The 15,916-nt window shown below is 40.2% G+C and overlaps 1 protein-coding gene and 1 long non-coding RNA gene across 2 annotated transcripts in view; one reads left to right on the forward strand and one right to left on the reverse strand.

Annotated features, from left to right (window-relative positions):
• Positions 1-1,721, reverse strand: part of NID1 (nidogen 1) — a 54,598-nt gene extending 52,877 nt beyond the window's left edge. The window contains exon 1 of the mRNA XM_034428300.3: positions 1,428-1,721. Coding sequence (XP_034284191.2) covers positions 1,428-1,622 — 195 coding nt within the window. The 5' untranslated portion in view covers positions 1,623-1,721. The remainder of the gene's footprint in view (positions 1-1,427) is intronic.
• LOC148116864 (uncharacterized) lies at positions 1,685-12,188 on the forward strand. The gene is made up of 3 exons (XR_015731456.1): positions 1,685-1,804; positions 5,671-5,871; positions 10,828-12,188. It is a non-coding gene; the product is annotated as an uncharacterized LOC148116864 (long non-coding RNA).
• Positions 12,189-15,916: the final 3,728 nt, after the last annotated feature.

Raw genomic sequence — 15,916 nt, forward strand, 5'->3', positions numbered from 1 at the left:
GATGGAGGATAGCTACAAAGAACATAGGAGTTTCTTCTTGATTAGGAATGCTGATTTACAAATCCATATTCCAGGTTTTGACCGGGGGAATCAGTTTTTAATTATGAGACTTAACTGCAAGCTACATGGACTCATGTAGAATTACAATCAATTCTAGAGCCTTGGTGGCGCAGCAGACTAAAGTGCTGTTAAGTAGCACCAGCTACTTGCAATTAGTGCAAATTCAAATCTCACCAGGCTCAAGGTTGACTCAGCTTTCCATCCTTTCGAGGTAGGTAAAATGAGGACCCGGATTGTGGGGGAAATAAGGTGACTTTGTATAAAAAAAGAACACCGCTTAGGAGGGGCCAAAAGCCCTACTAAGCAGGTATATACAAAAGTATGAAGGCTATTACTTAACGCATTGTAAGCCGCCTTGAGTCTCCGGAGAAGGGCGGCATATAAATCGAACCAATAAATAAATAAATAAATAAATTCAGACGGAAGGATAACATTGCCCTGAACATAGGCATGAGCGGCGCCTTGCCCAAGACACAACCCAACTGTAGTCATGCCTCTGCAATAGGGACAAGAGATTCTCAACTCAAAGAACAAGCCAAGGAAAAGTCTCTCTTGAGTTGAGATAGACATCTACCTAGCTTTATGGACGATTCACATGGAAGATTTCAGTTTCCCAGACTTTCGATTTCAAGTCATTTCAAGCCTGGTTAGGTGGCTCAGTGGCTAAGACACTGAGCTTGTCAATCAGAAAGGTGGGGGGGGAGTTTCAAATCCCTAGTATAGGTCTCCTTTGTGAGCAGGAGGGGTGGACTAGATGACCTCCAAGGTCCCTTCCAACTCTGTTACTGTTACAAGTCAGGTTTTTTTTACTCTTGGAAACTTGTCCCTGCTGTTTTCTGAGGAAGGGGTTTCCCCCCCCCCAGAAGTGGACATTGTCTGCTTGGTAGGGTTGAGAGAAGGTGACTGGTCCAGGGTCACCCAGTTGTCTTCGGGCCTAAAGCCGGGGACAAGAACTCACGATTCCTGGTTTCTACCCTGATGCCTTCACCAAAGCCAGCCATCCTCTCTCTCCCTTTTAGGGATGAAGCAGCCGCTCCATCAGAGCAAACTTCCTCCTCCTTGGCTGGAGGCCCGAGCAGCAGCAGCAGCAGCAGCAGCCTCTTCCACCCGCAGTGACAGCAACCCCGCTTCCCCCTTTCTCCCCCCCCCACCCCACTTCTCCATCCTCACGCGCTCCTTCTTTGGAAATCGCATTCCGGGACCCTGCCTTCCCCCCCTCGCCTCCCCCCCCCTCACCGTTCAGGACCTCGTCCTCGGCCCGAATCCACTCGCCACGGCCCCTCCTTCCCTTCCTCTTCCCAGCTCTCTCTCTCTGTCTCTCTCCAGCCTTATCCCCTTCCCTTCCCTTTCGCCTCCCGGGCACTTACATAGAGGGAGCGGACGCTTGAGCCGTAGAAGTGAAGCGGCGTGTCGAGCGAGAGAGGCGCGGAGCTGACATCGTCCCCCGCTTCCAACGCCTCGTCGCCCCGACCCAAGCCGTAAGGGAAGAGGATCCCCTCGCCAGGGGAGCAGCTCCCCAGCGCCAGCAGCAGCAGCAGCGCCCACAAACTCAGCCCCCTCATGATCCCGCGCTTTTTTTTTCACCCCCCCTTCCAGTCGCCTCCAAGGGCGAGGCGGCGAGACGCGCTACAAGTTTTAAACCCCGCCGGGGCTGCGAAGGAAAAGAGAGGAGGGGGACGCGTTCGCTAGAATGGGGAAGCGACCAATCAATAGATGATTGAGAAAAAAGCTACCCTATCGCAAGGCGAGGACTTGCCTGGGCTTCCCTCCCCACCCACCCACCCCCCACCCCACGACTCCCTCCCCCCCGACCCACCCCACAAGCCATAAAAGAAAGACTCGAAGCGTGGGATCGTTTTGCTTCCTCCCCTTTCCCGCCTTCTTCCACGAGCTCCTATGGTCACTTTCTGTAAGATGAGCTCTTCTGTTTCTTAGCTCGCCTACTCGCGTGAATGGTTGCATATTTAAAAAAAAAAAAAAAAAAAACTGAACGAGAAATGTGTCTTTTTTTTTTTTTTTTTTTGCCGGAGGAACTGCCCGGCTGGGATTTACGTTAGAGTTGATCAAATTGTAACCAGAAAAACTCCGTTTCGTATTCGCCGGGCGTTTAGGATAGTTTTGAGCGTACTGAATTTTTGCAACAGTAACTGTCTGTCCCTATTATGAACGTCTTGTCATCATTTAATGGCTCGGGTTAGGAGAATCGCTTATTCTTTGTGGATTTGCTTCATCTCTTTCTTTCTTTCTTTCTTTCTTTCTTTCTTTCTTTCTTTCTTTCTTTCTTTCTTTCTTTTTCGGAAAAGCATCTCACACTAGAAAAAGTGCTCGGGGCCAAATGCTCCTCTTTGACTTGAGGCATTTTGACAACAATACAGTGTTGCATTTGAAAAGTATTTGACAGTATTGTTTGTTTAATTAAGTGCTGTGTACACTACACAGAATTACTGTCATCTGACATGGGTTTCATAATAAAGCCTGATCGGTGGTTTGAAGCCAAGGTACAGTCCCCTTTGCCACCAATCTAAAGACAAATGAAAAACAGGACAAGCAAATCCTTTCTTCCTTCCAGCTGACAGACATTCACTTTCTGGTCTCCCCTCAAGCTTCAGTTCATGCAGGCTGCATATCCGGGTAATTTTCCCCCTTGCACACGTAGCTTTTATTTATAAAGGGGAGAAATGTAAGATGTCAAAGCTCTATGGCTGAATCTCTAAAACCACAGGGAGAAAATTTAGTTATTTAGAACAAAGATGAGGCAACTTCCACTCATAGTGTAAACAGCGTCCATAAGCTGCAAAACATTCATTGTACAAGTACTGTAGAAAATTTCTGTCTCTGTGTGTGTACCTCATATAGCCAGAAATGTACTGTATTGGTTCATAGAGAAACAGAGATGACAGGATTTATCCTGTGTCGGTGATTTTTGAGTGGTGTAGGAAACTTTCATGAAAGAAGATAAAGGGACTTCCATCATCTTAGATGGCACATATTGGTTAGGTTACTTGAGTCATGAGAGAAATCTACTCTGCTATCTACTAACTAAGACATGCCCTTGAAATTAAAGAATTTCCAGCCAGACCTATGTTTTGCATACCAAAAACTGACCAGAGCTTATGACTTTTTTTGCAAGAAATATGTAGTAAATTTTATTCCAGTCTTTGTTATTTCAACAGTGTAATTGATGGAAATCATGTGGTTATTGTCCTTAAAAAAAACTGGGAATCAGAACTCCCTAAATTCAAAGAAAATACTTAAAGTGTTAAGGCTGGAAATACAGTAACTGTTTTGTATGTATTGTACTATATGTATATACACAAAAATAAGCAACAAAATTGAATAGGAAAATAGGATCTAAAAGAAATTTTAGCTCTATGTAGTGTTTTTTAATCTTAATAACTAAATCTCAGGACTTCAGCTTCCAGAATTTTCTAACGAACATCCTGGCTGGGGAATTCTAGCTCCAATAAGACAAATCTGAAAACTATTTCTACCATAAACTACAAAGATCTATGACTCAAGGAAAGAACAACTTTGACTATGTAACCCTGAGATCCTGTACATTTCTTTGTTATAGTATGACAGTAAACTGTCTTCCCAAAATAACAAAACTCTAAAAAATGCTTTAAACATACAGTTTTAAATACCCTTATATTGTTTATAAAGAGGAAGGAAATCAGTTATTTTATGTGTTTAATCTTTGTGTTTGAATCACATTATTTTAATTTATTAACCACTTTCAGCACCATCCAGTGAAATGAATATACAGTATAAACACCATACAGCAAGTCATTTACTAAATGATTTTATATTCAATACCGTCCTCTATAAATATGTGGAAAGATACATTAATTAAATCAAAACAATTTACATAGCCACTTATCTGACAATTGTGACTCTGTGCAGCATAGTGTTATACATAGGTATAACATTAAAGATGCACAACAAAAATTAAAACAGTAATGGTGACAAAAAACAAGCACAACTTAAATAATAAAAGAAAACATTTGATGGGTTTACCTAACCTCCAGACCTGAGAAACAGAGTCACTATTAGATGTCAGATCATGCTACTATCTAATGGTCATCAATATTTGCAAAATTTTGGAACCAGCAGTGGTGGTTGTAACAAGGAGGTTATTATTTCTACAGCTAATCCTAGTATATCAAGTCAACTGGATTTGACAATAGTTATTCATGTTTAGTTGAATCCTGTCTTGGTTATTATAGGGTGTTTTTAAGGGTTTTCCCTTGAAAGTGCTTGGAAGTTTCACCTAGTGCAAAGTCTAAGCTTCTAATGAGTTCTAAACAATTAACAGCTTGCCAAATGCTGTTTGAGCATCATAAAGTATTGATCTGACCTCTGAAACCTTAAATAACTTCATTGTTTGAAGAATCGCCACTCCTGTTAGGGATCTCAGGAAGGGAGATCTGCAATAACAGGGAGGCCCTTAAAGATGTCCACTCTCACAAAACCTCATCCAATGCATCTTCTCCTGAGTCTCTCTGATAATGCATTCTCTTTGATACTCTGTACTCTGTCTAATCTTTATCTTTATCTTTTATTAGATTTGTATACTGCCCTTCTCCTTTCAGACTCAGGGCGGTGAACAGCCAAAATAAAAACATTTGTACACAAAAGTTACAGTAATTTTTAAAAATAATTAAATGAAATTTGGCCCATAATTTAAAACATTTCAATTAAAAATCAGTATCAAACGTTAAAACCAACATGGAATCAGGCCAGCCCAGCTAACTGGAAAAAGTAGGTTTTTAGGGCCCGACGAAAAGTCCGGAGGTCTGGGATCACTCGTATCTCTAGGGGTAGATCGTTCCAGAGGGTAGGTGCTACCACAGAGAAGGCTCTCCCCCTGGGGGTTGCCAGCCGACATTGTCTGGCTGACAGCACCCTGAGGAGGCCCTCTCTGTGGGAGCGAACCGGCTGGAGGGAGGCAATTGGTGGCAGAAGGCGGTCCCGTAAGTACCCCAGCCCTAAGCCATGGAGCGCTTTAAAGGTGGTCACCAACACCTTGAAGCGCACCCAGAAGTCCACCGGAAGCCAATGCAGCTTGCGCAGGAGAGGTGTCACGTGGGAGCGCCCCGTCGCTCCCATAATCCCCTGTGAGGCCGCATTTTGCACCAGTTGGAGTCTCCGGGTGCACCCCAGGGGGAGCCCCAGAGATTGTTACAATAGTAGAGAGTGTTACAATAGTCCAGACGAGAAGTGGCGAGTACTTGAGTGACCGTGCGTAAGGAGTCCTGATCTAGAAAGGGGCGCAACTGGCGTATCAGGCGAACCTGATAGAAAGACCCCCTGGCCACGGCCATCATATGCTCTTCTAAAGACAGCCATGCATCCAGGAGGACGCCCAAGTTGCGGGCCCTTTCCGTGGGGGCCAGTGATTCGCCCCCAATAACCACGATGGCACCATCTGGCTATACCGGGACACCGGCAGCCACAGCCACTCAGTCTTGAAAGGGTTGAGTCAAAGCCTGTTTCTCCCCATCCAGAACAGAAGACATACCTCTTAAGTTAAGCCTTTAAATAGCAATCATTTTTATTTAAAGATGCTTATTTTAATTATTTTTATCTATATTTTATTTTAAACTGCAGCTCACCTTTGGTGTTCATTTCAAATTGAAAAGCCATGTACAGACCAAATAAGCATGTCCATATTTAACAGAATAACAGAGTTGGAAGGGACAGATGATTGTCCAATCCCTTCTTAAAAACCTCCAGAGCACTCACAACTTCCGGAGGCAACCCATTCTGCTGATTAATTATTCTGTCAGGAAATTTCTCCTTAATTCTAAGGTAAGTTCTCTCCTTGGTTAGTTTCTATCCATTGCTTCTTCTCCTGCCTTCAGGTGCTTTGGAGAATAGGTTGACTCCCTCTTCTTTGTGTATACCTTAGATACTCAAACATTGCTATCATGTCACCCAGTGGTGGGATTCAAAAATTTTTACTACTGGTTCTGTGGGCGTGGCTTGGTGGGCATGGCATGGCTTGGTGGACGTGGCAGGGGAAGGATCAGAGGTGAAATGCTCCCGGTTCGGACCAGATCGCCCAATCCGGTAGCAATGGTGGTGGGTGGTTCAGAGAACCGGTAGCAAAAATCCCTGCCCCCTGCCTGTGCCCACTTGAGCTGCATGATCATCAGAGACTTTTTTTTTACTTTTAAAACATTTTTTCTACAACCTCTTCGGCCGAAGGGTTGTAAAAAAAATGCTTTTAAAAGGCTCTGACGATCCCAGCTGAGCAGCATAATCGCTTTTTTTTTACTTTTAAAAGCAATGCTTTTAAAAGTAAAAAAACCAGATTGCGCACCACAGCTGATCACCCCCCCTCCTCGCGTGCTGTTCTACTTACCACATGCCTCCTTTTGGCGTGCACTGCATGCGCGCACCTCGCATGTGCAGCCAGCAAACCAATTCAGATTTCACCACTGGGAAGGATACTGTAAAATCTCCATCCACTCCCCAATCCAGGGGAATGATACTGTAAAATCTCCATTCCTTCCTCACTCCAGGGGAAAATTACTGCAAAATCCCAATTTCCTCCCGATCAGCTGGGACTCCGTAGGCAGACAATAGATGGGGGTGGGGCCAGTCAGAGGTGGTATTTACTGGTTCTCCAAACTACTCAAAATTTCCACTACCGGTTCTCCAGAACTGGTCAGAACTGCTGAATACCACCTCTGATGTCACCCTAAATCCTTCTTTTCATTTACATTCATATTTATTCCTTTAGCTAACTGAAATGCTTTAAGTTTAAGATGGAAATATACTTTGATTTACCAACAATTATATACTTAAGAAAAAGTTTAGCAGACAAAATACAGATGCAGTAAAGGATTAAACTTTATCTATTGACTTCTGCAGTCTCCTTTGCCCCCAATTAGTTGTTTATCAGATAATCCCAGGTGGACAGAAGTCTCCTCTGTCTGTCCTACTCCTGTCCTTTTAACTCAGTGAAATGATTCACTTCCTGCACCCATCTTCTGCATGCACAGAAATAAATACATGCACTTTTAGTTTTATATATAGTTTAATAAAATGAAGTGGGCGAAAAAAAAAAATACTTCTCAAGTTATTGTTTTTAAAATATTTGGCAGGAAATTAGTTTGAGCACATATTTTGACTATTGTTGCGGAGATCAAAAACCAAATTATGTTTATTATTTAAAATTGCTAAGTATATTTGCAGCTGTCTCTGCTGGTCAGTAATGGAAACTTCTCTTGAGAATGGGAAAGGCGTTTATTTTTGAGCTGACTGAAAAATATAAATGTTGCAAAAATAAATCCAGCTATCTCCCTCTCTTCCTTTCTCCCTCCCCACTCCCAGCTTTAAAGTATTTAATTAAATATAATACTTGGACAAAGTAAAAAAGCTTGCATAGAACTGGGCATCAATTCACTGAAAGAGGAATTGTGTTTGATGCATAGAACACAGCTCATTATAAACTGAGCAGGAAACAGTCACCACATTCCATTGCCTCTTATTAATTCACTGGTTTTCAGGCCAGAGCCTTTCTTCAAACCAGTGAAAGAAGCTGCCATGGAAGTATTGCCAGGAAATCAAGATCTGAGAACTTACATCTCCATAAAATTGGGATAATTTTCTGATATTTCCCATTTAGGAGCCTCAGATTCATTGCCTCATTAATTATTTCCTTCTCTTTACAGAGAAAGAGAAGAAGTGGGGAAATATACATTGCTTGTCCTTGGAGCATGTGTGTCATAACTTAATGATTCCTAGAAAAGCTTTCTTCATCCTTTGATGTATTGTGGAGCGTTATTTACATTATGAAAAAAGCAGTCATTACTGAGAGCACATCCCAGAATCTCCTTTAGAAAAGTGCATTCCACCCACTCCAATTGTTTGGTTGAGCTTTCTCTTTCTCTCTCTGTCTCTCTGTGTATCTCTCTCTCTTGCATAGTTGTATGAAACAGACCAAGATAAGTGTGAAAAAGGTCATTGCCAGTCAGTAGCCAAAGAGTATGTTGGAATATTCATCAACAGAATTAGCAACTTGCCAGACCTTGTAGGTAATCTCTAAACCAGGGGTGAAATCCAGCAGATTCTGGAGAACTGGTAGCGGAAATTTTGAGTAGTTTGGAGAACCGGCAAATACCACCTCTGGCTGACCCCAGAGTGGGGTGGGAATGGAGATTTTGCAATATTCTTCCCCCAGGAATGGGGATTTTGCAGTATCCTTCCCCTGCCACATCCACCAAGCCACATCACACCCAAGCCATGCCCATAGAACCAGTAGTATAAAAAAATTGAATTTCAACATTGCTCTAAACTTCCTGAACTTTAGCAGGAACCACCCTTCCAGAGTAGTTCACACAGACAGACAGACATGGCTTTCAAAGCAACTACCCAAAACTTTCAGAAATAGCTTCTTTTAAGGTGAGTGCCCATTTTTCTGTCCCCAGGGACAGTGTGATCCTACCAGAAGGGAGGGGAGGCAAAGTAGAGGATACAGTGAAGGCAGTGCAATTCAGCCCCAAGCTGTTAAAGTGCCAGAAAGGAAGTGATGATCCACACTCCCACATTCCTGATAGTAGTGGGATTTTTTTTGCCAACACAAGGCAAGGGTAGCATCAGCTAAAGAACAGAAACCCCAAACTTTGGAAGCCAGTAGATTGGGAAAACCTATAATATCCTAAAATGATTATTTTTTTCAGAACAAAACACTTAATATCTAACTGTGCAAGCAAATCTTACTAGGAATAATGTATTCAACTGTATCCCTGAACTTACAGTATGTTATGTTGTATTCCTTCAATTTAGACTGTAGATTTAAAAAAAAAACCTGCAAATGATTTTTTATTATATCATATTTTTGTCAATAAGACATGTTAAATGATCATTTGCTTTTCAATAAAATGCATGCATGCTAATATAGATTAAATATATATACACATAAAATTGTGTATTCTCAAATGTAAACTTTTAAAATTTCTTTTAGTATAACATTATCCAGACTCATGGAATGGGACTATAATTCCATGAATTGCAATTATTTATCCTTCTTGACCTCAGTCTTCTTGGCTATAATGCAGCTCATTCTATTTAGAAGTTGCAAATCAAAACAAACACCCACACATTTTTTCCAAATATGGCTTGACATTCTTTTGTACATTATACACAGTGTACGTTTGTCTAGAGGCAATGGCCTGCTTTGTAAAGCAATTATTCAACAATCAGCTCCTGAGAAAGTACGCAAGATTTTGCAATAAACAAGACTGAAGCTACGTCCCCCTGTAAGCTTGCTGTTTATTGGTGGGAAAACTACAGAAGCTAGAATTGTGAAAGCCTGACACTCTTATAAATTATAGGTTTTTAAATAATGTATGAGCACTGTGCACAGATTGGACTGCCATTTGTCAGAAATGGTGTAGGGTCTCCTGCTTGAGCAGAGAGTTGGACTAGATGACCTATAAGGTCCCTTCCAACTCTGTTAATCTGTTATCCAGATTTCAAAAAGCAGAAATAATGTGTTTGAACAGTCTTTTCCAAGGAAGCATTTTCTATTCTATCTGATCAACACAACAGATTATCCAAAAGCCAATTCTTTCAGCCTCCATAGGGGGTGGGGAGGGCATAGCAAAGAGGAAGTTTTAGTTCAGTACCTTTGAAACATGAGTAATAGATTGAGAAGATGGGAGTGGTTGCACACTTGTGAGATTTTTGTTCTTATATTACTAAAGTAATTCAACTCATTTTAATGCAACTTAACTATGTAGGTCAGCTGTGGGAAGCAACAGCAGAATAGCTTGCAACCCAAGTCATTCTTTGCTCATATTTTTTGGTACTAAAATATATATGCTTTCAGGTATACCAGGGGTGAAATGCTCCCGATTCGGACCGGATCGCCCGACCCGGTAGCGATGGCGGTGGATGGTTCGGAGAACTGGTAGCAAAAATCCCTGTCCCCGGCCCATGCCCTGCTGAGTTGCGCAATCATCAGAGGCTGTTTTTTTTTTTTTTACTTTTAAAGCATTTTTTCTACAACCTCTTCGGCCGAAAAAATGCTTTTAAAAGTAACAAAAAAAAGCCTCTGATGATTGCGCGGCTCAGCTGGGATCATCAGAGGCTTTTAAAAGCATTTTTTCTACAACCTCTTCGGCCAAAGAGGTTGTAGGAAAAAAAATGCCTTTAAAAACCTCTGACAATCCCAGCTGAGTTGCCTGATCATCAGAGGCTTTTAAAAGCATTTTTTTCTGCAACCTCTTAATGTTGGCCACGCCCACCCAGTCACATTACTCCACACACCAAGCCACAGAACCGGTAGTAACAAATTTTAGATTTCACCCCTGAGGTATACCCTCTGTGTTTCTTGCTTCATAACTACTGTGATTTTTTTTCCAGTTGAAGTCAACAAAACAAAATATTGGATTAAAAATAACATATTGGAAAGAAATAAAACATTCCTGCTAAGAGAGAGGTCTGCTTTTTAAATGAAGTGCTCCTCTAAATTAGGATCACAGATATGTGCAAATAGTGAATTTGTTGAGGAAGGACTGATCTGTGAACAGTATTGCATGCATGTATCTGTGCTTACATATCTGGCTGAACAGACCTACGAAAACAGGTTTCAAAATATAATTGCTCCACAGGTTTTGTGGAAAGTTTACAATTGCCTTTAAACAATTGAATGTTTGGAATTACAAAGTGGCAAAATCTGTGAAGATGGGGGTGGATGGGCATTTAATTAGCAATAGCACTTAGACTTATATACCACTTCGCATTGCTTTCCAGCCCTCTCTAAGCAGTTTACAGAGTCAGCATATTGCCTCCAGCAATCTGGGTCCTCATTTTACCAACCTTGGAAGATGGAAGGCTGAGTCAACCTTGAACCAGTGAGAGTGGAACTGTCAAACTGCTGGCAGCCAGCAGTCAGCAGAATTAGCTGCAGTACTGCATTCTAACCACTGCACCAACGCGGCTCTGTGAGTCAGAGCAATTTACTATTTTTTCATATCTGGAAGAGATCCATAAAGACTCCCTCATTAGACGGAATTCCTGATGACTACATGTCCATACTGTTTTCTTACAAACAATCTGGAAGGGATTTACTTTATCTTCTTCCAAGAATGTTTTTTCAACTCACCAGTCTGCATCCTTGGAATTTCCTCATGGTCTTCCATCACTTTGCTTATTTTTCTTTTAAAGTCAACCAAGGTCAACTAGAAGCTGTTATTGACTTGCATTACTGTTAGAAAATAGACAGTGCATTAACAGTAAAATTTTTGTCATGTTGATTTCTTGGGCAGTCATGTACTGTATATTGATGAGGTTAATTGGGATAATACATAGGATGTCCAGATGATGTCGCCCTTTAGCATTAACTGATATTTAATATTTTTGTCTGTTCCCCCTTCCCCACAGATGGAGTTCATAGACATACCAAGAATAGAGATGCAGACTTCTGTAAAAGTGTAAATGATTCTTGCATTGCTTTACTTTCATTCATTTTGTCCATACCTATCTTTTCTTCTTTCTTAAATCAAAATGTGCTTTATTTGACATCAGGATACCCTAAGTGAAAACTATTTGGATAGGTTAGTGAAGCAGACCCGCGTTATGTTTGTTTGTAATGTCCTGAAGTGCAAACCTAGATGCATTGTATGCCATCCTAACCTTGCTTGTCTTTAGAATTGCATTTATGTATTTATATGCTGCCATTATAATCCTTCAAGAATGTAAGGGCAGCAGAGAGGAATGAAACTGGCACAGAAAAGTGAAATAGGCTGAGCTGAGAGAAAGAAGGTCCTTCAGAGGACAATGGATGCCTTTGGAATTCTGAGAGTGTCACAGGTGTTTTCACAAAATATTTATCATGGGAAATAAGGCCATAATGGTAAATGCCCACTTACCAAAAGGCAAACTGCAAAGACCTTTCTTTATTCCGCTTTTTCTTTCCACCAATATATTTTCCTCTATGTTGCAGCATGGGTCATTTTTTCTGGGCAAGTGGACAAATCCCAATACCACCTCACCAAGCATGGGTCAACATGCTTTTCATGGTTTATGAAAATAAACTAGCATTTTTAGTTTAAAAGATTTCATATAAGCCATCTGGGAAATAAAAGTGAAATAAAAGCTTTCCCTTTTGACAAGCTAGCTTTCCATTTATTAATTAGAAAATCTAAAATAAATCAAGTCATGCGGACCAGGGAGCTTGAGGAGATCCAAAAGAAACATCAACAAACATTACAAAATCTGAGGCAAGCAGACCAATTAAGGATAAGAATCCAAACACAGGATAAACAAACTGTGTTTGGATTCATTCAGAAATTTATAAGAGTTACTTAAATGTCTTCCCATTTTTACCTTTGCTGACAGCATAAGGCATATATTTGAATTAATCTGATATTGGAACTATGTGCTACATATCACTAAATAGGCAGTATTTACGTTCAATGTTGTTACACAGGAACTGAAAGCTCTTTACACATCCTGTTTCTGCACAAGACGGAAATATTGAGGCCATTTAGAGTTCTGCTGCATCAGCTGCATCATATCCCTAAAGATCAGGAATTTTAGAATAAAATGTTTGGGAAAAAAAACCCTGCTATTCATTTGCAGATTTCCGCAGGACATATTTAAAAAAACTCCATACGTATCACACAATGCCTAAAATGTGAAACATTGTCCTCCCCCATGGTTTTCCAGTGCAGAAAAAAGAAACTCTAGAGAGACACCTACTGGTTCCGATTATTAAACCACTCTCAATTAATATTAAATCACTTTCAACCACCCAACCAGACACAGACTTCAGAGGATAATTAAAACTGCAGAAAAAAACAATTGCTACCAACCTGCCTTCCATTGAGGACCTGTATACTGCACGAGTCAAAAAGAGGGCTGTGAACATATTTACAGACCCCGCGCATCCTGGACATAAACTGTTTCAACTCCTACCCTCAAAACGACGCTATAGAGCACTGCACACCAGAACAACTAGACACAAAAACAGTTTTTTCCCGAACGCCATTACTCTGCTAAACAAATAATTCCCTCAACACTGTCAAACTATGTGCTAAGTCTGCACTACTATTAAGCTTCTCGTCATTCCCACCACCCATCTCCTTCCACTTATGACTGTATGACTGTAACTTTGTTTCTGTATCCTTACGATTTATACTGATTGTTTCCTGATTGCTTATTTGTACCCTATGGCTATCATTAAGTGTTGTACCTTATGATTCTTGATGAAGGTATCTTTTCTTTTATGTACACTGAGAGCATATGCACCAAGACAAATTCCTTGTGTGTCCAATCACACTTGGCCAATAATATATATATATATATATATATATATATATATATATATATATATATATATATATATATATATATATATATATATATATATATACTTTGACTTCTTCTTCTTCTTGTGCCATATCCGTCATCGGACATTGGCGATCATGTTGGCGATCCTATTTTTATCAACAGCCACACAAAAAAGTGCTGCAGAGTTTTGTCCAAACCAGTTCCTTAGATTTTGAAGCCATGATGTTCTTCTTCTGCCTGGACCTTGTTTGCCTTCAATTTTTCCCTGGAGGATTAAGTGAAGGATGCTGTATTTTTCCGGGAATCACATCACATGTCCAAAATATTCTAACTTTAACTTTTTTATGGTTTTGATGATTTCCCTTGGCTTTCCCAGGTGGCTTATCATCTCATTTCTGATTTTGTCAACCCAGTTTATATGTAACAGGAGTCTGTAAATCCACATTTCAAATTCTTCTAGTCTCTTCAAGTGGCTTTCTGTCAGAGACCAACTCTCCACTCCGTAGAGCAGGATAGGAAAGACATAGCAGCTGACAAGCCTGATTTTTATTTATTGCTGAGCACATTGTAAGCCGCCCTGAGTCTTCGGAGAAGGGCGGCATATAAATCAAATTAAAAAAAAAAATTCAATCTTAGGTTAATGTTGTGACTGCAGAAGACCTTTTTCACTTTGAAGAATGCTGTTCAAGCTTTCTCTATCCTTGTCTTTACTTCAGTGGTTATGTCTCAGCTTTCATGCAAATTAGAACTGAGGTAGGTGATTCTTTTGTCTTTTTCTAGTGGTATTCCTTCCAAAGTTATCGGTGGTAAATTAATGGGTTGTTTGCTGATGACCATGATTTGATTTTTGAAGTGTTAAGCTTCAAGCCGTATTTTTCAAATATATCTTTGACTCTTTTGATGAGGAGCTGAAGGTCTTCATACTTACTGGCAAGCAGAAATGTATCATCAGCATATTTTAAATTGTTGATCCAAACACCGTTTACTTTGAAGCCAGCATTGATGTTTTTCAGTGCTTCATTGAAAATTGACTCAGAATAGATATTAAACAACAGCAGAGACAGAATACAGCCCTTTCTGACCCCTCTTTGTATTTCTGCATCCTTTGAGTATTTTTGGCCTAGTCTCACATTTGCTACCTGATGCCAATATAGATTCTTTATTATTTGTATGTCTTTGTCATATAGTCCCACTTGTTTCAGGGTTTTTAACAGTTTGCTGTGTCTTATTTTATCAAATGCTTTTTCAAAATCAATGAAGCACATATAAACATTGTGATTGACATCTCTACAATGCTGTACAAGAACTTGAATGCTGAATAGAGCATCTCATGTACCAAGATTGTTTCTGAAATCAAATTGTGTGTTACTTAGACGCTCCTCAATTTTGTTGTATATTCTTGTGTGAATTGTTCTCAGGAATATTTTCAGGGCATGACTCATTAAGCTTATTGTTCTGTATTCGGTACACTTTTTTGCATTTATTTTTGGGGGGATTGTCACAAAGGTTGACTTTAGCCAATCATTTGGTATATTTCCTGTTTCATATATTCTCAATCTCAGCAACTTTAAGATGTATGGACTTCATCTGAGGCCAGCTGGAGAATTCTGGAAGTTGAAATCCCTACATTTTAAAGTTGTTGAAACTGAGAAATTAAGCATTAAGATGATGTAGTTTGCTAAAAAGATAACCCATGAAACCTGCTACTGTAGAGAGCTGCAGGTTCAGACAGTGGAGGCAGGAAAAGCAAGATTGTTTTGAAAATAGAAAATACAACCACTGGTTATATTTGGTACCAATTGGTACAGTTCCAGTACTTCAGGGTGCTAGTGCCCTGAGGTTTAATCCTGACACATTTTTGATGTGTGAAAACTCTGAAGATTCATTTTCACTCCCTGTTCACACACACACACATAAAATAAGAAATGTTTTTAAGCTGCCCTGCTTATACATACATGACATTGAAGCAAAGTATAAGTAGAATTTATGTGATCACAGGTTTCCATCTTGACACAGCACCTTACAAGGTTCAGGGGCTGGTTCTTCTCAGTCAGACTACTGCCCTGTGTCTGATATCAAACATGCTGCTGGAAAATTGAAGTCAACCTCCCATTCTTAAGTATTTTGGGATGTTATTTGGAACTTCTAGGTGAAAAGGCTGAGTTCACATGATGAGCTTACCTGTGATTAATCTAGCTATGACTTATTCAATTAACCCAACTTTCTAGGCTTATACAGCACAGCATTTATACCTGTTGAGTTCACCCAACACGCTAATTTGTGATTATATGTCATGTGAGCATAGCTCAAGAGATGTTAATGTTTACACTAACTTCAGGAACATGTCTAATTATAATTTCACCTCCAAATTTATACAGTCTTCCCATATTGAAAAGAACCCAGCTAATATATTGCATAAGAGATGCAATATATCGTATATTAGATAAAAACAATTGATCCAAAAATAAGAAGCAATCACTTTAGTCACAAGGATTCTTGGATAGTAAAGGGTTGTTGTTGTTGTTTTTGCTAATTAACATTCACACAT

This window comes from Pantherophis guttatus, chromosome 1, assembly GCF_059756535.1.
Source record: "Pantherophis guttatus breed Tessera chromosome 1, ASM5975653v1, whole genome shotgun sequence".
NCBI classification, from domain to species: domain Eukaryota; kingdom Metazoa; phylum Chordata; class Lepidosauria; order Squamata; family Colubridae; genus Pantherophis; species Pantherophis guttatus.